We start from the raw sequence: 27,033 nt of genomic DNA on the forward strand, positions 1-27,033 counted from the left end.
AATAAAGAATTATCCTTGGAAAACGGTGACCATACTCTCAATCAAAAAGTGAATGGTTGTTTAGAAAACGGTACCTATACTAGTGACGAGGATTTTGAGAAAAGTATTGAAGAAAGTGCGGTAGAGATGGAGGAAGCAACTGGATCATCAACATCTCTGTCAAAAAGCAGAAAACCCAGAAGAAGTAAATCAGATGGCGAAACTAAAAGTAATAACATTTAAACTTTGGCACACTTATTTTCCTTACAACAATTTTTGTATATTCTTTTGGCCTTGAAGAAGGAAGCTTTTAGCTTCCACCCAAATGTGAGAATGAGTCCATGCTGTCTTTGGATCTTTTTCACTCCTGTCAAGCACAAAACATAGTAGGATAGAATGCTCTAGGCTTTTTTTGTTTTTTAAACCCATACCTTCCGTCTTGGAGTCAATATTGTATATTGGCTCCAAGGCAGAAGAGTGATAAGGGCTAGGCAATGGGGGTCAAGTGACCTTCCCAGGGTCACTCAGCTGGGAAGTGTCTGAGGCCAGATTTGAACCTAGGACCTCCCATCTCTAGGCCTGGCTCTCAATCCCCTGAGCTACCCAGCTATTCCTGCTCAAGGCTTTTTGAACAGAAATAGTAAATAAATATTTACTTGTGAATGAGTATTGACCATTCCCATTAGACCATTAGACACATAGAACAGTGATGACAAACCTTTTAGAGATAGAGTACTGGGCCCTGCCCCCCAGACCAAGTACAGTGCGTCCTTACTCCCTCCCCCAACTGAGTCCTGTGCCCCTTCTCCTGCTGAGTGCTGCCCCCTGTACCCTACACAGGGCAAGGAGAAAGCTCTCCCATTGGGCTGCTGGGCAGAGAGGGTGAATTGAGGAATGTCCTCAGTAAGTGTAGAGAGGGAGAGGGGAGTGACCCAAGTGGTTCTGCTCCCCTCCAGCTCTGTCACCTGTGAGCCATCCACCTTATCCCCTGTGAGCTCCCTTTGGGCTGCTGGGCAGAAGGGTGGGGATATGAAAAAATGTCAGGCACAATGGTGAGGGGGAGAGGAGCAGCTCCATCTGAGACCTTTTCTGCCTTTCTAGTAATGAACGAGGGGAGGGGGGGAAAGGGTTGAGGAATGACCATGTGCCCAGAAAGTGCTTTTGTGTGCCATAGGTTTGCCATCACTGACATAAGAAAAAGGTCCAAACTCTTTAAATTTGTGTGACTGAACTATTGCTTATTCTCTTACTCACTCTAAACCCCCAGATATCTTCTTTGGCATTGTCAGTCTACAATTGTTCACTTAAATTTTTATTGAGCTTATTCTAAGGTTTAGAAAATATCATAAAATTTCATCTCTGTTTAGAAGCTAGAATGGATAGAGTTGCCTTGATTTTGATACGTTAGAAATGGCAATATAAAGAAATTGTTGATAGGAATCATAAGCTGGTATCATTAACTGAATGGGTGAAAAATAATATATCGTATCTCATGGAATGTTATTTATACCATTCTTTTTTCCTCTAATAGTTTGATCATGTTTGTAAAGTGCTAAACTTCCATCTTTTAATTTAAAATATGACCAAATGCTGTTTTAATTTATATAATGAGGGTTTAATTTGAGTTTCTTTTTCTTTTTAAACAGAATCTTCAGCTAGCTCAAAGGTTACAAGAAGTTCTAGCAAGCAACCTATTGTACCTCAGTCTTCAAAAGGGTCAGTATGGCCTGTGCCTTAATTAGGGAAATTTTCTTTACTAATAGTGATTTAAATATTATTTTGGTTAGAATATTGATGGAAGGGTTTTGGAGGATTTCATTTATTTTGTTAACTTATAAGGTACCCAGTTCTCCCTTTGTAGGATGCTTTACTGTGGTTAGTCATCTATATAACATGTTAAAAACCTACTGCTAAAGACCATATTTAAATGTTTCTCTTGAGTTTGTTAATGTTTTGGGGGCATTTCATATGAAGGGATTTTTTACTGCTATTAAAAAAGTCTTCCTTTACTAAATTATTTTGGGGGGATAAAAATTAGAGACAACTTATATTAACAAATTGGGATTTCAACTGGCATGAAATAAAGTAGAATTTTTTGGTAAATAAGGTAAAAGGTATAGCTTCTGCTCTCTGAGTTGTGGGAGCAGTATCAGAATAATACAGATAGGAAGAGTTTGTTTCCTTTTCAAATTGGGACTTCTTGCATTTTGAATATTAGATCTAGTAAATGGAAGTCAGAAGGAGCAACTGGAGAAATAAAGCAAGAAATGAATGTAGAGAAGGAAGATGATCTTGAAGAAAAGGTAACTTGAAGAAACTTAAAATTTACCAATTTTATCTTTCTGTTTTGTAAGTATGGCCCTTTTGGTAGAGAAATGATATATGGGGTTGTTGGTGTTGAGGACATCATAACTGAATTTCAGTAATGGTAGAAAAGGAGAATTTTATTTTTGTTTGAAAGTTATTCTTGTATTTATAGACTATTGGAAGTAATAGCTTCTTGAGATTTTAGATCATCTCTTCTAACCTGACAGTTTATTTTTTTATAACAATATTTAGCTGGCTGGTTGTTTAGTCTATCGTAAGGTAGAAATACATGCTCCAATAGGCAGTACTCTTTTGGAATGGCCTATCCTGCCAAATTGGAAGCTTCTCAAGTTGTTCTCTTCAGAGAGGGTTTGAAACCAGGATAAATACTTCATGTTGGAGTATATATAATGTTTATTGATGGAGAAGGTTAAGAAACACCATTATCAAATCAAAACTTTTAGTTTTGCTGCTTATTAGTTCTGTTAGTTCAATACAACAAGTATTTACTTAGCATCTACTGGGCACTGGACTCACAGATCCATGAATGTAATAATTCTTGCCCTTGAACTAATGGTGGCCTAAGGACAAAGGGGAGTATATACAACATATATAACTATATAATACTATATGTATATAACCTGCACATAATATAGAATATAGATATGTTATATTCACATATTGGAATATGTAATATATGCATATCACATGTACACACAATGTAAATTTAAGGGACTGGGAGGTGGAAAGCTATTATTTAGGAAAGATCAGAAAAATCATCCTGTAAGAGGTAGAGTTATAAATAAGAACCCCAAAATGTAGAGGTGAAGAGGGAGAACATTCTAGGAATGAAGGTTAGCCTATGCTAAGGCACAGAATCGAGATCTAGGAAACAATAATTTAATTAGTTTTCTTTGGAATATAAAATAGATAAGGTAACGTGTAATTCCCCGGGAAAGATATTTTGACCATTTGGGAAAGGCTTTAAAAGCCAAACAAGATTTCTCTGTAATCCTATATCTAATTAGGGAACTATTGAAGCATCTTGAACAAGAAAGTGATATATATGCTCACTTCAATATTTTAAGTATATGAATTTGACAACTGTGTGGATGAAAGATTAGAGACCGTTGAAATGGGAGACAGGGATAACAGGATATCATAGCAAGAATATAAGGTAATAAGGGTTGTGATTTGGATTGAGACATATTGTAGAGTTAGAATTGACAAGGCCTAAAAACTAATTGGATATGTATGGTGAGGGCGAGTGCAGGATTTAAGATGACTCCAAAGTTGTAGATTTAGGTAAATGAGAGGTTGATGGTACCTTTGACAGAAATAGAAAAGTTAAGAGAGATGACTTTTAGGAGAATGTTCAGTTTGAGATGCTTATGGAATATGCAGGTGTGGCTGTATAGAAAGCAATTGGTAGTAAAGGTCTGTCAGAGAGACAAGGGCTAATGCTCTATATAGAACTAACAGTTGAACCCATGAGAAGGGATGAGATTCACAAGGGAAGAGAATGTAGAGAGGGAAGAGAAGAGACCCAGAAGAGACCCTGAGGTATCATTTCTTGATTTTTAAATAAGAGGGATTTATTAAAAGAGAAAAGGTAATCATGCATATAGGATGAAGCCTTTCTAGCAGAGAAGACTGCTCCTTGTCACAATCATTTAAAAGGGCACAATATGTAGGAGTACACTGGAAAGAAAACTGAGAAACGTTGGTTAAATACATAGCATAAGAATAAGGAGAGAGTCTTGTCCTTAAGACTGAGTGAAGAAAGAACATCTAGGAGGGAAGGGGTGATCAACTGTATGGGAATCTTTAGAGTGGTCAAGAAGGGTGAGGACTGAGAAAAAGGGTATGGTATTTAGCATTTAGATTATAAATTGCTTTGGGAGATAGTAGTTACCCTTGACTAATAGGATTGGAAATTAGTTTCTGAGGGGTTGACATGTAAATGAACAAGACAGTATAAATAGCTTTTTCCCATGTGGTGGTCTGGCAGAGTTATAAGTACTTATTAATGAGAGACACAGAGAGAGAGACACAGAGAGAGAGACACAGAGAGAGAGACACAGAGAGAGAGACACAGAGAGAGAGACACAGAGAGAGAGACACAGAGAGAGAGACACAGAGAGAGAGACACAGAGAGAGAGACACAGAGAGAGAGACACAGAGAGAGAGACACAGAGAGAGAGACACAGAGAGAGAGACACAGAGAGAGAGACACAGAGAGAGAGACACAGAGAGAGAGACACAGAGAGAGAGACACAGAGAGAGAGACACAGAGAGAGAGACACAGAGAGAGAGACACAGAGAGAGAGACACAGAGAGAGAGACACAGAGAGAGAGACACAGAGAGAGAGACACAGAGAGAGAGACACAGAGAGAGAGACACAGAGAGAGAGACACAGAGAGAGAGACACAGAGAGAGAGACACAGAGAGAGAGACACAGAGAGAGAGACACAGAGAGAGAGACACAGAGAGAGAGACACAGAGAGAGAGACACAGAGAGAGAGACACAGAGAGAGAGACACAGAGAGAGAGACACAGAGAGAGAGACACAGAGAGAGAGACACAGAGAGAGAGACACAGAGAGAGAGACACAGAGAGAGAGACACAGAGAGAGAGACACAGAGAGAGAGACACAGAGAGAGAGACACAGAGAGAGAGACACAGAGAGAGAGACACAGAGAGAGAGACACAGAGAGAGAGACACAGAGAGAGAGAGACACAGAGAGAGAGAGACACAGAGAGAGAGAGACACAGAGAGAGAGAGACACAGAGAGAGAGAGACACAGAGAGAGAGAGACACAGAGAGAGAGAGACACAGAGAGAGAGAGACACAGAGAGAGAGAGACACAGAGAGAGAGAGACACAGAGAGAGAGAGACACAGAGAGAGAGAGACACAGAGAGAGAGAGACACAGAGAGAGAGAGACACAGAGAGAGAGACACAGAGAGAGAGACACACACACACAGCCCACTCTTGTCAGGAGATGCCAGGCCATTAGATATAATGTTACTTTGTAACACCTACTGTTGGGGCTGTGGTATAGAGGTATTTTTAACACACACACCCCCATTCTTTAGGACCAGCATGCTATGTTTTCCCATTCTTGTTTTTCCAAGAGATCAACATGTCAGGTCTCCCCAGTGAATCATTCCACATATGGAATCTATACATTTAGGATTTTCTCACTAGGGGTATAAAAATAGAAAATATATGGTCCATTTAATGGAGGGAGTTACAACAATTTGGGGAGTAAAAGAGAGGAAAAAATGATAGGTACATTACCAAAAAGCCAATTATGGGGCACCCCCCTTTGGCATGAGTTTAAAATCAGGATAAATAGTGGCTTCAACTCCCTCCTCAGTTCAGCTCATAGCTAAAATTTCACTCTAAATCTCTGATTTCTGCAAGCATCCTTATAGCATCTCCAGAAGACCACTTTCTCAATCCAGGGTATTAATGATTGTCTTTTCCTAAAATTACTTTGAAAGATCTTAAACTTTGGATTTTTAGGACTATTACACAACCCTCAGGGAGGTATATACCAAGAAAAGAATCAACATAGGATGCATGGTTAAACTATAACATCTATGAATCAATTCTCAAAAAAACAAGAGAATTTTTTTTAAATGTCCTACATGTGTAAAAATACAAGTATAAATTAAAATCATATCAGGTCCTTGATTCACTCTCAAGGTCCAATTGAGGTAGCTTATAATCTACAAGCATGCAGGACAGTTGCATCAATATTGCACTTACCCATCATCTGCCTGGATGATAGAAAATTATCATGCTACAGAAGAAAAAAAAAAGTCTGAGGTAAAAGGGAAGTATGATTCCCTGGTCTGGTCCCTACTTCAGTCACAGGGATTGGATGCCAAAGTTAAAACCAAACAGATATATGTCTGTCTCACATAAAGACAGGAAGCAGGGAAGTCCATTGTGTTCAGGACTAGCCAAAAAGCCATTTCCCTAAATCCTCTGAGACAGATCTTCTGCATAGATCCTCACCAGCCCACAGGAATTGTTGGTCCCTTGACCTTGTGTTCTTCTGAACTGATCAAGAGGAAAGATAAATGGGTGTTATCTTGAGAAAATGGCAGGGTCAAGTAAAGATTTTTAGCTTGATCTCAAAATGTTAGTTGGAAGTTTGAGATTAGAAATAGGTAAGAAGTCTTTAAAGGCAGCATTATATAGTGGAAGGAGTACTGGACTATATGATTAGTATGTTATATTTTGAACCCATTTCCTCATATTTAAAATAATGGGGTGGGGGTCTCCTACCTCTCTAACACAGGAAAATATTTTGTACAGAATCTAGCAGTAGACAAGTGTAACCTCTTCCTATATAGGTTTTAAACTTATAAAAGGTAACCATCATTTTCACTTCCTACTAACCCTAATTTTGAGAGGAGAATAGAGGAGAATGACTTATTTTTCATGAGGTATTATAAGAATTCTCTTGTACCATTTTGATATATAGATGGGTCTTACACTGACCCTTTAGCAATCATTTTTGGAAATGCTAGTTTATTAACTATATTTGTAAAAGATCCAGTGTCTATGTTGGACTATCTTGTGAATTCTTTTAAGTCCAACTTAGATGATACTTTAGAGTGGTTTCTAGGAGAAAGGTTAGAGGCCCACCTCTGATTTGTGCATTGGCAAATAACTATCAGAAATATTATATAGAAAAGGAATATCTTCATTGGTTGGCAGGTGGGGGACCTTGGAGATTCCTCTATGATATTCTAGTCTATTCTCATTTTGTCTCTAATTCATACAGTATTTCTAGTCAGTACCATAAAGTCTACAGCTTTCATATAGGAAATAAAGAAATATGTGTTTGTATGTACATGTGTATTTATATGCATATATTTCTTGATGACTGCATATGCTATTCCACTAACTAGATTACTTGAGATCAGGGAATTTGTGTTGTCTTTATGTTTCCCATATTTTCTAGTAAAGTAGCAGGCACCTACTAAATCCTTTTTGGCTTTGATGCCTTTTATTTTTTTTAAACTTATTTAATTAATTCAGAATATTTTCCCATGGTAACGATTCATGTTCTTTTCCTTCCCTCCTTCCATCCCCCTCCTATAGCCAACTTGCAGTTTCACTGTGATTTACATGTCATTGATCAAGACCTATTTCCATATTAATATTTGCAATAGTGATCATTTAGAGTTTATATCCCTAATCATATCCCCATCGAACCATGTGACCAAGCAGTTGTTTTTCTTCTGTGTTTCTGTTCCCACAGTTCTTTCTCTGGATGTGGATAGCATTCTTTCTCATAAGTTCTGGTGCCTTTTAGCAGTTTTTTTTTCTTAAAGCCATACCTTCTTTAGAATCAATACTAAGCTTTGGTTCCAATGTAGAAGAGCAGTATGGGCTAGGCAATAGGGGTTAAGTGACTTGCTCAGGGTCACACAGCTAGGAAGTATTTAAAGCTATATTTGCTTTCTTGATGATTGGAGGAGGTTCTCCTGTTTCCAAGCCTGGTTCTATCCACCAAGCCACCTAGCTGCCCTTAGCACAGTTTCTTAATGAAATTTTTTACCTTTTAATTTTAACTGTTTCCTTTTAGGAACGAGGAGGAAAGAAAATGAAACTTGAAGTCAAAAAAAGGTAAGAATGAATATGCTTTTTGATTTTGTTGATTTCATATTTCCTGAAATTATTTACTTTGGGGAGCATGGAAAGGATAACCAAAGGATTTCTAATAAAATACCAGGGCTAATCAGGAGTCAGATCAATTGAGAGCAGTGCTAAAGAAATTAGAAAGTACACCTCACCCTTAATTGGGCTGGATTCTTACCTTTTATATTCTTGGGAATAATTCCTATAGTTTTATTAAACTGTGTCCTGCTTTTGGAATTAGGTATATTCCTTAGTTGTAGCACAGTGCAGTGGGGAGATTGAATATTTGAGACTCAGTCTCAGATGCTTCTGCTGTACCTCCCTGTGAGAACATGGACAAGTCACATAACTTCTTTGAGCTTTTTTTTTCTTTCAGTAAAACATGGTTTTTGCACTGTGATATGTTGGGGAAAATCTCTGATTTCATAAGTATTGGCATCCCTATTTAAACAGATGACAATTTTTCTTTTTCATAAATGGCTGTAGCCAAAAACTTGATCACCAATTACCAATCATTTTCATAACTAGGTCAGTTCTCAGATATAGAATATAGGTGGGTCTAGTTAGAAAACTCTTTAAATTAATAAGACATATCATGCCTTGTTCTTGAATAGCAGATCATAGACTTTTTTTGAAATTGAATTTAATTTTCAGTTCCTAATTTTCTCCTTCCCTTCTGCTCTTCCAACCATCAAGAAATCAAGGAGAATAAAAAATAAGTTATATTTAGTTAAGAAAAACAAATTCTCATATTAGCCATGTATTAAAAAAAGAATAAAAAAATCTGCTTCAGTTTGTATGCTGAGTCCATCAGGTCTTTATCTGGATGTATATATAGCATGTTTTATTATGAGTTCTTTGGAATTGTGATTGACCAGAGTTTGCAAATCTCTGTTATTTATCTTTACAGCATTATTGTTATTATTTAAGTAGTTCTGATTCTGCTCTACTTTATATCAATTCATACAGGTCTTCTCCTATTTTTCTGAAACTATCCCCTTCATCATTTCTAACAGCACAGGAGTATTCTGTTCCCATTGGTGTATTATAACTCCTTCAGCCATTTCCCAGTCGATAAGCATCCCCATAGTTTTGTTGTCATGAAAAGAGCAGCTATGTGTATTTTTGTACATAGATATCCATTTCTTCTTTTTTAACTCTTTTTGGGGTATAGACATAGTAGTGGTATTGCTGAGTCAAAGTGTCTGCACAGTTCAATAGCTTTTTTGGGTACAGTTCCAGACTGCTTTCAAGAATGGCTGTAGCAGTTTACAGCTCCACCACCTATGTCAGGATTTATTTTTGTTGTTTTAAAACAGATTTTTGAGTCCACCATTAGGCATCAGATTAGGACTTTATAATTTGGACAAGTTAACTAGGCTTCTACTAATGATATGTACTTTTTTCAGTTTCTGAATTTTAGATTTTACACAAAATGAAACTAGATCATTCTTTGTGAAGAACAGAAGTAGGGACTTGCCTAGGATTACACAAAGCTCTAGGAGAGATGGGATTAGGAGGAGTCAAATTCTAACTGGGAAGCTATATAGCAGAGGTCAAGCTTTAGTGCTGAATTTTCATCACTTGCTAATGTTTTTTTAAACAGATCTGAAATAAAAGAAGTAGTTCAGGGCAAAGCTGTACCACCCCTAAAGGTAAGTTGTCTGTGAATTGGGATATGCTAGTCTGTTAAGTGTGTTACTTATGTGCATATAACCCAGAATATTAAAACTCAAAGTCTAAACTTTTGATTTGGTTAGTACATATACTAAATACTATTGGGTAATTGGCTATGCCTTTTAATCTTTTTTTCGGTGAGGGGATCCTTCCTTTTTCCTCATATGTTAACTGAGGGGTTGGGTGAGATAATCTATGAGGATCATTTTAGTTTTAACTCTTCTCAATGTTCAAATTCTGTGATAGAGAAAGTCTTAGAATAATAAGAGGACATAATACCTGGTTTATTTCTCAGCAAATTATATAGAAACCCATTGGACCAAACTTCAAATGCTTTGTTGATATCTAAATACAGCTTATTTTTTAAAACTACACTTATGTGGTCAGTCTTAGGGGTTAGCTTTTTTTGGGATAAATTTAGTTTCAAAAAGAAGTATTCTGTTTTTGTCCTTTAGGTACTGTCTACTATAAGAAAATCTGAACTTAACCTAAATTGAGGTGTGATTTGTTTTCCTTCTAAAATAATTTACTACCAAATTTCTTGGAATGCCTTTTTAATTGGTACATTAAATCTTAATAGAGCTAAAACCAGCTTTTAGGGAACAGTTTTCTTGCCTATATCAGGATTTATCTATGTTGTCTCAAAACAGTAATTGTGTCATATTTCTAATGTAACTGCTTGAAATTGGAAACTGGTAACTTTCTAAATTCTACTTAATATGTTATCTCCTGTAGTCTCCTCCTCCTAAGTGTATGGAATGTAGGCAGTACCTGGATGACCCTGATCTAAAATTTTTTCAAGGAGATCCTGATGGCGCAGTAAGTATTTTTTTCCCTTTTCAATCCTAAAAGTATATATAAGCACTTTTGTGTAAAGCACTGTGTTAGATATTAGGGCTGTGACATGAAAAATCTTTGTCCTGGCAGAAAAGAGCCCTTGCAGTGAAAGAACTTATGTACTACTTGGTGATGAGGGCTGGGAAGGAATACATAAGCAAATAACTAAAATTTTAAAGTTCAAGAATGATTGAGGAGCACTAATCTTCTAGAATGGAGTTAGGATCAGAAACCTCTACACTGAACTGAGTCTCGATATAAGAGATGGTATAAGACAAAGATGAAGAAGAACATTTTAGACATGGGGAAAATTTCTGCACATGCACAAAAGTGGGATTGAGTTCAGGGATGATGGAATAGTATAGCTAACAGATATGGAGAGAAGTAGCTGAAAGGTAAGTGGGGATTAGGATGTGGATAGCTTTTAACAGTTAGAGTTTTTATATTACTACAATATTTAAGATTTTATAAAATAAAGGAAAAACTAGACCATTGTGAGTAGTTGGGAAAATATGCGGTAAACTAAAATAACAAAATAGCACATTACCCCCATCTATCTTTTTTTAATAAATTGAAATGGACTTATTCTATGATGTAGTAAGTTTGAACATTCTTTGTATTCTTATAGTATTCTGTTTTGTATAATTCTTAAATATCTCTAGTTGGATTGAAACGGACTTATTCTATGATGCAGTAAGTTTGAACATTCTTTGTAGTCTTACAGTATTCTCTTTTTTGTATAATTCTTAAATATCTCTAGTTGGATGAACCAGAGATGTTAACAGATGAAAGATTATCCGTTTTTGATGCCAATGAAGTTGGCTTTGAAAGTTATGAAAGTCTCCCACAACAAAGAGTAACATCCTTCAGGTAACATGGGTCTTGGAAAGATAGAGTTGGGGATTTGATTGTTGTGTTAATCATTATGACAGATTCAGTTAAGGGATAACATTTGACTCTGGGATGAGAAACGTTTTTTTTCTTCTCCAAGTAACCACAGGAGAAAAAGTCCATCTGGCACCTCAAATTTTTTTTTGCTTAGAGAAGTATATAAAATATATATATATGTATATATATTTATTTATTTTTTAAAACCCTTACCTTCCGTCGTGGAGTCAATACTGTGTATTGGCTCCAAGGCAGAAGAGTGGTAAGGGCTAGGCAATGGGGGTCAAGTGACTTGCCCAGGGTCACACAGCTAGGAAGTGGCTGAGGCCAGATTTGAACCTAGGACCTCCCGTCTCTAGGACTGGCTCTTAATCCACTGAGCTACCCAGCTGCCCCCAAAATATATATTTATTTACTTATGTTTTTATTGTCTCTGCTTATTAAAACTATTCAGTAAGTAAAAGTGAAAACTAAAATATAGTTGAAAGTTATGATTTATGCCTCGGTTACCGAGAGACTACTACTATGACTACTAAAGGATAGAGAAGAAAAGGGGAAGAAAGATAGGAGAAAATTAGAAGAGAGCTTGTCCTCAATAGATTTCCATGAAATGATACTCCCATACTATGGAGTTTAGGTTAATGTCTCTGGTAACTATAGTTAGGAATGGAAATGGAAATCCTCTTTGGTATTTGTCTAGGAAGTCCAACTAAGGATGTGAGTGAACTAAATCCATTCTCACACACTGGAAGTTCCTTCCCTTTGGCAATACTAATTCTTCATTTGACAAATATTTGGTTATTAAGCAGACTATGAAGTTAGAAGTACAGTGAATAAGAAAAAATAAGAAAAAAAGATGCTCTCAGGGACTTTATAATCCAGTGGGGGAGATAATCTATACCTAGATCAGTGATGCTTTGCATTTACCATTGATAACATAGTACAGGGTACTTTTTATACCTTCTCATTGGGTTCTCACAACAAACTTGTGAGATAGAAAGTATCAATATGTATCTCAGTCACAGGTGAAGAAACTGAGACTTGGGAATTAGGAGCTTCCTCACAGTGATCACAGGGAAAGTAAATCCATAATAAAGTTGAGATTGAATCTTTGACTTTCTGCCATAGCATGGAATTTCTTTGTAAGATGAATGTGATATTTCCCAAAATAAAAATTAATAGAAGTTGGAAGGAAGAGGCAATTCTCTCATTTGAAGGAAGGCATTCAAAGAGGCTTCATAGAAATGACATATGAGCAGTGCCTTAGAGGAGGCCAAAATGACCAGGAGATTATATAACTCCCCAAGGGGAAGGAGAACTAGCATGAGCAAAGACATTAACTAATGAAACAGGGCCCTGCCTCTTCTTTTTTTTATCCTTCTCCATACTTCATAATCCTAGAGAACTTTTTGTATACATTTGCTTTTGTGCTTATCTTTGGTTGGGGCACACATGTGCATGTAATGATAGTTATAAGAGATTTGATGATTAATCAAGTGGTTTACTAAGGACTCATTATCCCTTTAAATTAAAGGAGTCGACTTTCAAAGTACTGCAATATCTGGTTTAAATTTGTAGTAGGATAGTTACCAAAAGTCCTTTTTTCCCTCCCTCACTAGTGTATATGATAAGAAAGGCCATCTGTGCCCATTTGATACAGGCCTGGTTGAGAAGAATATAGAACTCTACTTCAGTGGGACAGTAAAACCAATCTACGATGACAACCCATGTCTGGATGGTAAGAATACATATTTCTGGGTACCATGTTTGGGAGAGAATATTGTATATCCTTGCTTTTGTTTTAATTTGAATAACCATCTACTAACATTTAAATAAAGATCATACTTGACTCCAAATCATGCAGAGATATTTAGAGTGTATTTTAACTTTTGAGTGTTAATAATATTTGCTTCTGAGTCCTCTACAGATCTGTGTGTATTTGGATTTGGTTACTGTAGTCAACTTCTATACTAATGGAAAGCACATTGATTCTGCATAATTTTATGTCTTTATCTCAATTGTCAATTTTTTATGGCACAATAATTTTCCATTATATTCTTCTATTATATATCATTTCTACAGTAATCCTCGATTTTGTATAAATAGGGTTTTCCCTAGGGTTTTTTTTGCTATGCTGACAATTTTTTTTTAAACGAGACGTTCTTTTTTGAAATAACAATATTTATTTTTAATTAAGAGTAAGATAGCCCAACTCTTAGGGGTCAATGGGTTCAAGAATTTGAACAGTTTATTAGCTTATTACATGTTGTCATAGTGCTTTCTAAAAATTGCACCATTTCATAGCTCCATCAGCTGTGTTAGAGCATGCCTATCTTTCCCCAACCCCATCCACTTTGAATTTTGTGAATCTTAAATTTTTTTGCCAATTTAAAATGTGTAAGATAAAAAATATTCCAATTGGGAATGAGTTACTAATTTGACCAACTCTTCTTGGTGCTTTTTTGTAACTTGTTTTTGAGATCTACCTGTTCATATCTTTGGATTATTACCTGTTTGGAAGTAGATTTTAAAAAATAGAATCATATCAATTTTTGGACACTTAAAACATTTTTACCTGAAGTACTAATAAAATAAGTCTTATTTTCCTTTTTATTCTGATTGTATTGCTTTTTGCTTTGTAGTTTTTTACTTAATAAAATTCATTTTTTATCTATCATTTTTTATATTTTTATTAAAGAACTTTCTTCTCATTATAATGAACTAATATTGTTCTTTTCTTTTTAGTGTTGTACACTCATTTGGGCAATAGACCTTCCATTTAGATATTTCAGCTGTAGTGGAAAGTTCTTAGAATTTGAAAGTTGCTAGCTTATCAAAATATTTACAGTAACAATGAGTGACTAATTTTTGCTCACTGGTTAGCTTCATGAAACTTCCACAGATGTCTTAGAAGTGACATCTTTGACATTAAATGTGAATTAATTACTTGTTAGTCAAAGGAACCATGAATTCACTGATATGAGTACTCTTTTCATTGAAAATTATCATAACCTTTAGATGTTAGACTCTCTTTGCAAATTGCAGTGGCTTCTGAATTCTCACCTGTTATTCATTGTTTTGGTAAAGAATCCACCAAAATTAGTGAGACTGGATATTTGATGGCAGTCTATCACTAGATTTGTCCTAGAAATCATTCCAGCTTGGTAGAATGTGTTTACCTAGTTTAGATTTGAGAGTCCCAGGCCATCAGTTTGCAACAGTGAGGAACTGCAGACTTTAATTATGGTTGTGAAAACTTTTCAGAACATAAGACATTTTGCTTTTGGCTTCCATCAGTCAAATCCCAAACATTTTTTGCTCCTCGTTAAAAGGGAAAAAATGGGTTAAATTTACATTCTTTTTTTCCCCCCTTAGGTGGTGTCAGAGCCAAAAAACTTGGCCCCATAAATGAATGGTGGATCACTGGTTATGATGGTGGCGAGAAAGCTTTGATTGGCTTCTCCACAGGTACCTTCAAAGTGGGAGTTATTTTGAAGCAGTTGGCTACATTTTACTAACAGCTCAAAGTTTTTAACATTGGGTATCTATAAAATAAATACTAAATCCTCCTCCTAATGACTTAGATGCACTTTGATAAGGGGCTTCACATGACCAAAATGGAATTTTTGTCGAGGTTATTCTACTCTTTTAAGATGTTGGCCCCAGAACATGCATCTAGAGCACAGTGATCAGAGTGCTAGAATGAAGACCTGAGTACAAACCCACTCTTAGACATTTGTTAGCTGTATGACCCTAGTTAAGATTTTAGACTCCTCTCTGCCTCAGTTTTTGCAACTGTAAAATGGGGATAATGATAATAGTTATCTCATAGGGCTGTTATGAGGCTCAGATGAGATTTTTGTAAGATGTTTGTTTATTAGCATAGAGCATTGACCCATAACAGGTGCTTAATAAATGATTGTTACTTTCCTTCCCACAGTTGAACTCCAACTCATTTGAAAATTGAGACAAAGGTGAAGGAAAAGCCTAATTTTCATTCTGTTCAAATTGGGATTTCCCTTTGATGAAAAACTAGCTTATTTGTTGACTTGAAGTTTGTCCCAACTATACTCTGATTCTCTAGTATTTGTTTAAAAACTTTATAGTAGTGCTAGGATTCATCCAGGTTCCTTCCATTTTAGTACTAATTCTGAGTTCATTAAATTTTTCTTGGCATTTTTATGTCAGTTTTCTGCAAATAGCCTTCCTTCTTTAGTTGAATCCTCCTTTTCAATAAAGAGCAGTTAGCCAAATAAATTGACATAGGCACTGCATCTGATAATGGATGTGAAATTCTGTACCCACATTCTGCTCCCTCTCAAGAGGATCATAGGATCATAGATTTAGAGCTGGAAGAGCCCATAGTCTTCACCAAGTCTTATTTTAGAGTTGAAGCAATTGAGACAGAGGTTTGGTGAGATTTCAAACTAGGTCTTCTGACTCCAAATCCTGTATTCTTATCATACTATGGTGGTGTGAAGTCATTTAGGAGCAGCTTGGAGGCTGAAGGATCCCAGGGTCTTTTGGAAGCCAGGTGTTATCCCCAAATTTATATATTTATCATTGGTGTTCTTGCACAAATTGCTCTGTTCATTTCAGCTTGGCTTCAATGTTTTTCATTTATGTCCATTTTGTCATTTCATCACTATATATAATCTTATCTTATCTTCTAGCTTTTGCTGAGTATATTCTGATGGCTCCTAGTGAGGAATATGCCCCTATATTTGCACTAATGCAGGAGAAGATTTACATGAGTAAAATAGTAGTTGAATTCTTACAGAATAACCCTGATGCCAGCTATGAAGATTTGCTCAATAAGATTGAAGTAAGTATGTTCAATCTTTAACGTGGCCAATGCTAGGTGACAAACTAGTTACATTTGTAAAGTAGAGCTTGGAGCCCTTTAAGAATCTGTTCTCGTTATTCCAAAACAGTAAATGGGAAAAAGGTTAATGTGATCCTCGGCTAGTGTTTTTGTGCTTCTGATTATAAGAGTAGTTTTAGTTTCCAGTATAAAACCTTACACTTTGAATGATAGATTTACTTGTCAACAAGGGAAGATTAACTTTGATCTTTGTCTCCTTCCTTTTAAAAGACCACTGTTCCTCCTGCTGGACTAAACTTTAATCGATTCACAGAAGATTCTCTTCTTCGACATGCCCAGTTTGTGGTGGAACAAGTAGAAAGCTATGATGCGGCTAGAGACATTGATGAGCAGCCTGTCATCATTACACCTTGCATGAGAGACTTGATTAAATTAGTTGGTGTCACCTTGGGGAAAAGGTAAAGACTGTTAATAATTTTAACTCCTCCCCCTCCCCCTCCCCACATTCCATTCTAATAGCCACACAAGACAGAGCTTCTTTGGTTTTGAAGTATAATTTGTAAAATGCTGATGAAAGTGCTTTTATATTCATTTCCCTAGTCTTGACCTATTGGAGAAAACCACGCAGTACCTCCTTAGTAGGACTTCCTGGGCAGGGTGTATTTGGAGGTGACCTTTCTGATCTGATGGCTACTTTTCTGAAGTAAAGCTGCTTAAATGGCAACACAGAGGCGATGATGTTGTCTGTCCAGAAAAATAGATTTGTTTTCCATCATCTATAAGACCTTTTGTTTTGTTCTTTGAGTTTCATTGGTACATTGATGCCTTATTTTACCTCTAGATCAGAGCTATCTAACCAATCCGACTTCTGAATTTCAGACGAGCTGCACGGCGGCAAGCCATCAGACGTCCTACCAAAATAAACAAGAATAAAGGACCAACCAAAGCCACTACCACCAAACTCGTCTACCTGATCTTTGATACTTTCTTCTCAGAACAAATCGAAAAGAATGAAAGAGAAGACAAGGAGAATGCTATGAAGCGTCGGCGCTGTGGTGTCTGTGAGGTAGTACACACACTAACGTTACAAATTGGAGTTAACACAAGAAGAATCTTTGTGACTTGATTTTCTTTGGGGCATTGCATAGACTTCTTATATAAGGATAGTTCTTGATGAACAGGATATTCATCCTGGATATAATGTTCTTTTGGTATGAAATGGTTTTTATTGGACAAGAAATGTCAACTGCCTAAAAGCTAATCTATTTAGAATAGCTTAGCAATCTTTGTGTATTCAAGATATTTGATGACTCAGTAAAAAACATTGTTATAAGAATGATTTTTATTTCTTAATTTTGTAACCGTTTAAATCTTTAATAATGACAGTGTTTTGTGAGTCATTTATCTCCCTCAAAACTCTAGTGTGCCTTCCATCGTGCTAAGTTTAGGGAGGTCTCCGACTACCCTTCTGGCTTTGCCCTCACTTAGAGAGCACAGACTAGTCTAAGCTCTGTCCAAATCTCTTCACATTCATGTGCCAGGAAAGAGTGGTCTGGGCCATTGTTACATCTCCATAGTCCATCTTTTGTGGGAGCATTATGAAAGTTGTATATGGGTCCTTAGGAGACATGTTCCCCTAAAGAGAGTCCTGTTATTCAACACCTAGGAGAACATTGTGCCATCTGACCTTCACTGGCCTTCAAGTTTTTATATTTGTCTGTGAATTTAATATCCAATATGAATTTGTCAGCTCTTGTTATGGCAATTGAATACAGGTACTCTTGGTTCTTCCAGGTTTGCCAACAGCCTGAGTGTGGAAAATGTAAAGCCTGTCAGGATATGGTTAAATTTGGTGGCAGTGGGCGCAGCAAGCAGGCTTGTCTACAGAGAAGGTAAAAACATAGCTTTCCTTTTTAGCCTTGAGAGCACAGATTTACAGAGAAAGATCCCATGTTTGGGTGCCCTCTACAGAAGACTCCTCTCTAGTCTACATTAGGAACTACTTGTAGATCTCTTCCCTTCCAGCCTTGACAAGGATAGTCTTTGAAGGTGCTTGTTCTCTGTCTTAAGAGACAGTCTTCAAGCGATGATGGGTCTGCAATATACTTTATGTTGTAGCTAAACTGTGTGGTGATCTCTCTGCAAAACCTGTGTGTGGCTATCTCTGGGCCTCTTCTTGAAGGCTGCTCAGTGTGGTAGGGCCTGCTACTATGTGCTTGTGTTCATTCTGTAGGCAGGGCCTTTCAGAGCCCAGGTTCCTAATGAGGTGCTTGGACGTAGATTTGACTTGTGTCAAGAGAGCTGTGTTATTTGTATTTGTGGGGCATCTAGGTGACACAGTGTATAGAGCACCAGGCCTAGAGTCAAGAGGACCCGGGCTCACCTCTGACCTTAGACACTTACTAGCTGTGTGGTCCTGAGCAAGTCACTTAACTCAGTTACCTACAGAGGAAGTTAAAAACACAGCTTTCTTTGCCACTTTTCTGTCTTAGAATTAATGCTAAGTCAAAGACAAGAGTTTCAAAAAAATTTGTACTTGTGAAGAGTCTCTTTTTTTGTTATATATCAGTTACAAATTATTTCTAGTTTCAGAAGCTCCTTTTAAAATCTATGATGAGGATTATTGACATTCTAGGTGCCCAAATCTGGCTGTGAAAGAGGCTGATGAAGATGAAGAAGTTGATGATGATATTCCTGAAATGCCCTCACCTAAAAAAATGCTGCAAGGGAGGAAAAAGAAACAGAACAAGACTAGGATCTCCTGGTTTGGAGCTCCAATCAAGGTAATATTTAGAAGTTTCTTTTGTCTCATTCCAAGGAATATTTCCATTCTAACAAGTACATAGAAGTTTCTGGGGGGTAAAAAGCCACACCAAGTTTTAAATTCTTCCTATAAAGTTAAGGCTGCACAAATGCTTTTCAGGTTTTTGGAGAATAGGAACAGCTGGAATTACCTTCATAAGCTACCAACCACTGCCATTAAAACAGTACTGGCCGATGGCCTATCCATCCTCTTTCTCGGTTTTGTTATCCAGTTCTTCAGCTCTGCTATCTGCCCACTGACAGAAATGCAGATAATCCTTGCACTGTCTACCTCACAGGATTGTTGGGAGGAAAACACTTTGCAGACTTGAAGTGGCCATATACAAATAGGAGTGGAGATTATGTTAGTACCTTTTAAGAATCCATCAGATTTCATAAGTGCTTGTTATCTGCTGACGCTGTACTTTGGCATTGCAGATACAATTACAGTCCCATCTTGCAAGATGTTTACATTGACAAGTACCTATAAAAATACATACAAAACATAGAGTAAATAAATACAAATACATACAAAGTAGTTCAATAGAAGATGGGGAGAGGAAGGCCCAAACATTTGAGGCTTCATGTAGAATATGAAGCTGCGTCTTAAATGAAGAGAGAGAAATACTAAAACAGGTAAGCAGGGAGTGTGTTCCATGGCATGTAGTTCAGACAATGTAAGGGAAACAGATGAGAAATGGAGTGTTATATGTGAAGAACAGAGAGCAGGCAATTTGGCTTGAATGTATAATATAGGAGAAGTTGAGTAATGCCCTATGGCACTAAAAGATAGGTTGGGTCCAGGTTGCAATGGTTTTTAAATGCTAAATACCTAGGATTTTATATTTTATCTTAGAGGCAATAGGAAGCCATTGCAATTGATTGAATATGGGAATCACATGGTCATATCTATACTTTTAGAAACAAAATTAATTTTCACGATTTTTTCCAATTATTTTCTCTCCTGTGCTTCCTTTGTTCCCATTGAACAGTTATAACAAAAATAAAGAAAAAATAAAATCTTCTTAATAAATATACATAGTTAAGCAGAACAAATTCATTCATTACATCTCTTGTCAGGAGGTATGTAGCATATTTATTTTTAAGGGTCTTCTAGAATTGTGGTTTGTCATTACATTGATCAGAATTGTAAAGACTTTAAAAGTTGATTTTTTCTTCATAATATTTTTGTTGTATAAATTGTTATGGTTGTGCTCATCTCACCTTGCATCAGTTCATAAGGTCCTTCTCAGTTTTCTCTGAAACTCCATTTTGTTGTTAAGGTACAATAGTATTCCTTTCTATTCATGTGCCATATTTTGTTTAGTCATTCCACAACAGGTAGGCATTCCTTTAGATTTGTTCCTAGTTTTTTGCAACTGCAAAACGGTGCTATTTTTTATTATATGTTATATTTTTTTCACATACATATCCTTTTTTTTTTTTTAAATTTGATCTCTGAGGTTTAGGCCTGATAGTAGTATCACTCATTCAAAGGGAGGGAGAGAGAGTGTCTGTGTGTCTGTTTTATTTTTTCAAATGGAAAGAAAAAGTTTATCATTAGTGCAGATGAAAAGATTGGTTTTATAAAACATCAAATGGGCAGATTATTAAGGTAAAATGAAAATTTAGTGAGTATTAGGGCATAGTTCCATATAGGTTTTTAGACTAGCTGGGTCAACTCATAACTCCACCAGTGGTACATTATCTCTCCAGTATCTCCAGCATTCTCTTCATTTTTCATTATCCTTTTTTTTCCCATCTTTGCTGATATGGTGGGTTTGAGTAAAGAATTTTGAAGTTACTTTAATTTGTATTTCTGTAATTTCTATAAGGTTGTTGCTAGCTTGAATTTCCTCTATAAAAGTTGTTTTTACTGTCTTTTATGCATCAATTATAGAATAGCTTTTACGCTTTTAAATTTAAATTTCCTTGTATATCTTGAGTTTTAATTTTTTTTTTAAAGTCTTACCTTCTGTCTTGGAATCATTAATGTGTAATGGTTCCAATGCAGAGAAGAGTGATAAGGTCTAGGCAATGGGGGTTAAGTGACTTGCCCAGAGTCACACAGCTGGGAAGTGTCTGAGGCCAGATGTGAACCTAGGACCTCCCATCTTTAGGTCTGGCTCTCAATCCACTGAGCTGCCCCTGAGTATGAAATTTTTATCAGAGAAACTTTCCCCCTACCTGATATCTAGTATTTTTTTCCCTTCTTATTTTAATGAATTGATTTTGTTAATAAAAAACGTTTTAACTTCATATGATAGGAATTATCTGTTTAATCTTTTGTAATTCTATCTATCCTTTGGTAAAAATTGTTTTTCAACCCTCATGATACTGTGTATTAGTTCCAAGGGGGAAGAGTGGTAAGGCCTAGGCAATGGTGGTTAAGTGACTTGCCCAGGGTCACACAACTAGGAAGTGTCTGAGGCCATATTTAAACCCAGGGCTTCCCGTCTCTAGGCCTGGCTCTCAATCCTCTGAGCCACCCAACTGCTTCCAAGAATCCTTCCCTTATCCATCAGATTTGGTCATTTCTTCTTAGCTCCTCTATTTTTCTTATGACAGAATCTTCATGGCTAAGGTTTGTATCTATTTTAGAGTTTCTCTTCATATAGAGTGTGAGAAGTTGGTAAATACCTAATTTCTGTCAGTCTCTTTCTAGTTCTTTTGGCATTTTTTGTCAGTCCTTATCTGATAACTCAGGTCTTTGGATTTGTTATACACCAGGCTACCCTGTTTACTTTGTTACATACCCAATCTTTTCCTAATAAATCTCTCAATTTTTTAAACCACTTGTTGTTGTTATTCTGTCGTTTCGGTCATGTCTGACTTCCTGTGGTCACATTTGGGGTTTTCTTGGCAAAGGTGTTGGAGTGGTTTGGTATTACTTTCTCCAGCTCATTTTCCGATGAGGTTATGTGACTTGCCTCTATTCACTTGGTTAATATGTGTCTGAGGTCAGATTTGAGCTCAGGGAGATGTCCTGAGAAGCCAGTACCTTATAAATATTTTTAAAATAAATTGGAAAATGAGCACACTTTTGGAACATTCCTTCAGAACCTCGATGTCTGTAGCTATTCAGTTTGCTTGGCACATAAGCTGACAAATCCTGCTATTTCTAATTTCACATGTCTTCAATCTAAGCAATGTTGTGTCTGGAGTCCAGAAGACCAGATTGCCTGTTACGTGAAGGTCAGGAAGTCTTCCTGATTTCAGGCCTGGAGCTCTGTTTCCTGTGTGCTGCCATCTAGCTGCTCCTTTTAAATGAATAGCAGGTTATTTTGATGAATATTGCTTTGTGATATATCGTTTGAGATCTGCGAATGTTAAAGTTTCATTTTTTTCCCCACTTTAAAAAAAGGCACAGCAACTATTTTCCTTGAGATGCTTGCTTGACTTTTTCTTTCTTCAGATGAATTTTTTTATTTTTTCTGTTCTTGTAAAGTGTGTTTTTTTATTTTTGCAGTTTCATTGGCATGGCACTGATACGCATGTTTAGTTAGTTAGTATTGCCTTTTCTTTTATGTTGGTTTAGGCCACGGATGAGCAGTTAATATTTCTTTAGGTTTGCAGATTTACACTTTAAGCAAACTTACTTTGATAGTGGTATGTAGGATGGTTTGGAGTGCTCAGGCAAGGGAGGGATACTTGAGGCTGGGCAATCATTTAGGAGATAGTTGCAGTAATCTAGAAAAGCAATAATAAAGACCTGAGCAAAGGTGGTAGTTTTGAGAGTGGAGAGAAAGAAGAATATATGGATTTATTAAGGACTTATCAGGTGGTAGATACTGTACAGATCTCATTTGGTCCTCATAGTAACCTTGAGAGCTAGGTGCTATAATTATGCTCATTTTATAGATTAGGAAACTGAGGTAGAAGGGTTAAGTGTTGCCCAGGATCCATACAGCTAATTATGTGATTGAGGTCAGATTTGGAGTCTGGTCTGCCTTACTTCAGACCCAGTATTGCTTAGATTCATGACATGTGATGTGTTAGAAATAGCAGAATTTGTCAACTTTTGTGCCAAGTAAACTAAATGGCTGCAGAAATTGAGGTTTTGAATGAATGTTCTAAAAGTGTTTTCATTTCCCAAATTATTTTAAAAATATTTCCACATTAAATAATTTTTATTAAAGTTTTATTTTATTTAAGTTTTTCCCTTCTGTGGTTTTTAAGACATTTGTGGGAGAGTTAGGAGCTGGTAGTGTATTCAGACCCTCAGTTCAATGCTTTGCATCCCTTAGACTTTCAAGTGTCTGCTTGAGGAAAGTTATTTTGAACACCTTTCTTTTGTATTTGGAGGGAAATGCCCTTTTCTCCTTCACCATATGCTAAGTTATGGAACAAGAATTTTTTACCCCTTAGTCACTAGCTAAAGATGTATTTTTTAACGTTTTAAAAATGGGCTTATATTTTCCATTGCTGTTTATCAACCATTGTAGGAATGGGCATTTAAAGACAATTGCAAACTTACAGTTATAATAGAAAGGAATAAAGGAATGGGGACCCTCTAATTTGTAGGGTCAAACTAAACTATCATTATACATAAAACGTGGCCTTATTAACAATGCTTTTGCTTTTACAGAGTGATGGGAAGAAAGATTACTACCAGAAAGTGTGCATTGACTCTGAAATTCTTGAAGTGGGAGACTGTGTTTCTGTCAGTCCTGATGATCCCACCAAACCCTTATATTTAGCAAGGTTTGTGTTGCCTGTCTCTTCTTAGTTTCCCACCTACTCCTTCAGTTTGAATTCTTTCTTGTGACCAAAAGAATGAAACAAAATATTTGACCCAGAACCCTTTAGGACTGAAATATTCTTTCTTAGTAGTTAATCTTTTCTAGAGGAGAAAGCATTAAATAGCCCCTTTTTGGAAATGGGACAATATTCTTTAATTAAATAACTAGGACTTTCTTTTTCATTCTAGAATCACTGCATTATGGGAAGATAGCAGTGGACAGATGTTTCATGCTCACTGGTTCTGTGCTGGGATAGATACTGTCCTTGGGGCAACATCAGATCCTCTGGAGCTCTTCCTGGTAGATGAGTGTGAAGATATGCAGCTCTCTTACATCCATGGCAAAGTGAATGTGATTTATAAAGCTCCCTCAGAAAACTGGTCCATGGAGGTAGGCATGAACCTTGTGTCCTAGCTTTGGCCCTTTAGCCAGCCACTTCACTATGTTGTGTTAAAATGTTTATATTCAATGCATGTAAAACCTGTTTTCTCTTGCTCTCTAAAGGGGGGATTGGACATGGAGCTTAAAATGGTTGAAGATGATGGTAGAACCTATTTCTACCAGATGTGGTATGACCAAGACTATGCAAGATTTGAATCTCCTCCAAAGATCCAGTCTACTGAGGAGAACAAATACAAGTGAGTGTTTAGTAATGAAGACATATGTTAGTCTGAAGTCTGTGTTTGCAGTTCAGTTCCATTGTTAATCTGGATACCATTGCCACAGAATCTTAGGAATTGTGTCTGCTGGAGTAATAGAAAGTTGAAGAAGATGTGGAATAAAGAAAGTTATAAAAGCCCAGAGATCCAGGGCAGTAAAAATTGTCTCCCTTTCCTAAAGTCACCTCCTCAGCCAGGACAGATCCAGCAGAGTTGGAGTCTTGGTTTTGATTCTCTTCTGCTTAAATCACTAGCAGTCACCTGACTTTTTGTTTCCTTTCTTCCAGGTTCTGTATAAGCTGTGCCCGACTTGCTGAAATGAGGCAGAAGGAAATTCCCAAAGTAACGGAACCTCTGGAAGAGCTAGACCACAAAGTGCTGTATGGCTTGGCAATGAAAAATGGAGTACAGTATAGGACAGGAGATGGAGTCTTCTTCTTGCCAGAGGCTTTTGGATTTAAGTTAGTATTCACTCATTCAGTGTATCCGTATTTTTATATCTATGTGAAATTATTGGTAGTTATTTTTAAGAAGTATGATTTAAACAGAAAAAAATGTCTTTCCCTCAAAAAAAATTTAGTGGTCAGAGATAACATTTTTCAAATAGGAGATTTACATTTTCAAAACATTCATCTTTGCTTGGGTAAAGCTTGTTACTTTTTCTAAATCTATTCTAGTCTTCAGTCAATATTTCTGCCTCAACATATCATGTGAAATATGTTTCTAAGAGACATAACTGAAAAGTGATTCAGTTTATGAATTCTTGTCTACATTGAGAATTATATTTTTCTTGCCTTAGGAAGTAAAAAAATTATTTTTGTCATGCAAAACACTTCCATATTGGTCATTGATGTAAGAGTGAACTCATATACAACCAAAACTCCAAAATAAAACCATGAATATGCTGATATGAAGGACAACTCCAACAGTTCTTTCTCTGGAGATGGATAGCATTCCCAGTCATAAGTCTTTCAGAATTGTCCCAGATTATTACACTGCTGAGAGTAGTCAAGTTTTTATAGATAATCTTTGTACAGTATTGCTGTTTCTGTGAACACTATTCTGCTTCTGCTTATTTCACTGTCAGTTCCTGCAGATCTTTACAGCTTTTTCTGAAATGATCCTGCTTGTCATTTCTTATAATACTATATAAGAATATAATATATTCTTTTTTTTAATATATTTTATTTGATCATTTCCAAGCATTATTCGTTAAAGACATAGATCATTTTCTTTTCCTCCCCACCACCCCCCATAGCTGACGCGTAAATCCACTGGGCATTAGATGTTTTCTTGATTTGAACCCATTGCTTTGTTAATATTTGCATTAGAGTTTTCATTTAGAGTCTCTCCTCTGTCATGTCCCCTCAACCGCTGTATTCAGGCAGTTGCTTTTCCTCGGTGTTTCCACTCCCATAGTTTATCCTTTGCTTATGAATGGTGTTTTTTTCTCCTAGATCCCTGCAAATTGTTCAGGGACATTGCACTGCCCCTAATGGAGAAGTCCATTATGTTCGATTATACCACAGTGTATTAGTCTCTGTGTACAATGTTCTCCTGGTTCTGCTCCTCTCGCTCTGCATCACTTCCTGGAGGTTGTTCCAGTCTCCATGGAACTCCTCCACTTTATTATTCCTTTTGGCACAATAGTATTCCATCACCAACATATACCACAGTTTGTTCAGCCATTCCCCAATTGAAGGGCATCCCCTCGTTTTCCAGTTTTGGGCCACCACAAAGAGCGCAGCTATGAATATTCTTGTACAAGTCTTTTTGTCCATTATCTCTTTGGGGTACAGACCCAGCAGTGCTATGGCTGGGTCAAAGGGTAGATATTCTTTTGTCGCCCTTTGGGCATAGTTCCAAATTGCCCTCCAGAATGGTTGGATCAGTTCACAACTCCACCAGCAATGAATTAATGTCCCTACTTTGCCACATCCCCTCCAGCATTCATTACTTTCCTTTGCTGTTATGTTAGCCAATCTGCTAGGTGTGAGGTGATACCTCAGAGTTGTTTTGATTTGCATCTCTCTGATTATAAGATTTAGAACACTTCTTCATGTGCTTGTTAATAGTTTTGATTTCTTTATCTGAGAACTGCCTATCCATGTCCCTTGCCCATTTATAAATTGGAGAATGGCTTGATTTTTTGTACAATTGATTTAGCTCTTTATAAATATGAGTAATTAAACCTTTGTCAGAGGTTTCTATGAAGATTTTCCCCCCAATTTGTTGTTTCCCTTCTGATTTTAGTTACATTGGTTTTGTTTGTACAAAAGCTTTTTAATTTGATGTAGTCAAAATTATTTATTTTACATTTTGTGATTCTTTCTATGTCTTGCTTGGTTTTAAAGCCTTTCCCCTCCCAAAGGTCTGACATGTATACTATTCTGTGTTTACCCAATTTACTTATGGTTTCCTTCCTTATGTTTAAGTCACTCACCCATTTTGAATTTATCTTGGTGTAGGGTGTGAGGTGTTGATCTATTCCTAGTCTCTCCCACACTGTCTTCCAATTTTCCCAGCAGTTTTTATCGAATAGTGGATTTTTGTCCCAAAAGCTGGGATCTTTGGGTTTATCTTATACTGTCTTGCTGAGGTTGCTTTCCCCCAGTCTATTCCACTGATCCTCCTTTCTGTTTCTTAGCCAGT

General features: G+C 36.7%; 1 protein-coding gene across 1 annotated transcript in view; it reads left to right on the plus strand.

Moving 5' to 3' along the window:
• The window catches only part of LOC100013445 (DNA (cytosine-5)-methyltransferase 1-like), a 43,421-nt gene continuing 16,388 nt past the window's right edge, over positions 1–27,033 (plus strand). Inside the window, exons 1-18 of the mRNA XM_056822775.1 lie at positions 1–208; positions 1,626–1,695; positions 2,198–2,282; positions 7,899–7,939; positions 9,558–9,606; positions 10,364–10,447; positions 11,226–11,335; positions 12,973–13,091; positions 14,729–14,821; positions 16,027–16,178; positions 16,449–16,636; positions 17,058–17,244; positions 17,973–18,070; positions 18,814–18,961; positions 23,569–23,684; positions 23,911–24,112; positions 24,227–24,360; positions 24,669–24,842. Of these exons, the coding sequence (XP_056678753.1) occupies positions 127–208; positions 1,626–1,695; positions 2,198–2,282; positions 7,899–7,939; positions 9,558–9,606; positions 10,364–10,447; positions 11,226–11,335; positions 12,973–13,091; positions 14,729–14,821; positions 16,027–16,178; positions 16,449–16,636; positions 17,058–17,244; positions 17,973–18,070; positions 18,814–18,961; positions 23,569–23,684; positions 23,911–24,112; positions 24,227–24,360; positions 24,669–24,842 (2,132 nt within the window). The 5' untranslated portion in view covers positions 1–126. The remainder of the gene's footprint in view (positions 209–1,625; positions 1,696–2,197; positions 2,283–7,898; positions 7,940–9,557; positions 9,607–10,363; positions 10,448–11,225; positions 11,336–12,972; positions 13,092–14,728; positions 14,822–16,026; positions 16,179–16,448; positions 16,637–17,057; positions 17,245–17,972; positions 18,071–18,813; positions 18,962–23,568; positions 23,685–23,910; positions 24,113–24,226; positions 24,361–24,668; positions 24,843–27,033) is intronic.

The sequence above is a fragment of the Monodelphis domestica genome, chromosome 3 (genome assembly GCF_027887165.1).
Source record: "Monodelphis domestica isolate mMonDom1 chromosome 3, mMonDom1.pri, whole genome shotgun sequence".
Lineage (NCBI taxonomy): Eukaryota > Metazoa > Chordata > Mammalia > Didelphimorphia > Didelphidae > Monodelphis > Monodelphis domestica.